Source organism: Tarenaya hassleriana, unplaced genomic scaffold (genome assembly GCF_000463585.1).
Source record: "Tarenaya hassleriana unplaced genomic scaffold, ASM46358v1 Cleome143, whole genome shotgun sequence".
Taxonomy (NCBI): Eukaryota; Viridiplantae; Streptophyta; class Magnoliopsida; order Brassicales; family Cleomaceae; genus Tarenaya; species Tarenaya hassleriana.
This window is the reverse complement of record NW_010964852.1, coordinates 12,837-13,712: the sequence shown is the minus strand read 5'-3', so window position 1 is coordinate 13,712 and position 876 is coordinate 12,837. Positions and strand designations below refer to the sequence as shown.

At 36.0% G+C, this 876-nt stretch overlaps 1 protein-coding gene across 1 annotated transcript in view; it reads left to right on the top strand.

Annotated features, from left to right (window-relative positions):
• LOC104808427 (beta-glucosidase 30-like) overlaps positions 1 to 224 on the top strand; it is a 3,065-nt gene extending 2,841 nt beyond the window's left edge. Inside the window, exon 12 of the mRNA XM_010534105.1 lies at positions 133 to 224. Within this exon, the coding sequence (XP_010532407.1) occupies positions 133 to 224 (92 nt within the window). The remainder of the gene's footprint in view (positions 1 to 132) is intronic.
• The last annotated feature ends 652 nt before the right edge of the window (positions 225 to 876 follow it).

The following is an 876-nucleotide window of genomic DNA, read 5'->3' as shown; positions in this document are numbered from 1 at the left end:
CCAACTCATTCTCATGATGAGACAATGTTCTATGGAAAAGGGTAAATTATACGGCTTTAAGTTAGAAGACTTAAAAGCTAAGAAATTTTTAATGGTTCCTAAATTTGAAATGATCAAATAGTGTATCTTTAGAGATGACACGCTTAGGAAACCACCTATGTGAAAGTGAAGTGTGGGCCGCTTCAAGGAGAATAATGGTTGGCCAGTTCTCTACGCTTTCATGAAACCAGACAGGTGTTCATGGCTGAAACGAACACAATAGTGAGAACCAAAGACGGTTAAGAATTAATTGTGTGGTTTAGATTGTCTTGGTATACATAAAAAACCGACGATTCAAAGATATCGCATCTACCGATTGGTGAGTATATCCGATTTAAATCCACTATGGAAAGTTCAAAGGGAAACCTACTTATCCAGATGCGATTAATTCTTCATAGTTGAATCACAAAGGTTGCATGGTTTTAAAGAGTTTTCTCAAATTCTCCATTCATGTGGGGGATTGTTGGAGTTTTTTTTAATTAAATGAAAGGAGATATTTTTATATGTTATTCTCCACATTTATATTCTAAAACTTAAAAAATATTTATGACTTTTGGGAGTTTTACAATTTTTCAATCCTATAAATAGGAGGCTTTGTTTTCATTTTTAAGAACACCAAGAAAAACAAACAAGAGTTTTCTAAACAAAAGAAAACACAGATTTTCTCTTTGTGATTCAAACCGTTCTTTGAGTTCGACAAGGCACCGGAGTTTGAAGTACCACTGTTCCGGTGAGGTACGTCCGTCCTATCCTGGGAGGATATATTCCATTAACCGTAGGTACCATGCGGAGAATAATTTCCTTAAGGAGACACGGTTCGCCGTGGGTTCGGATTTG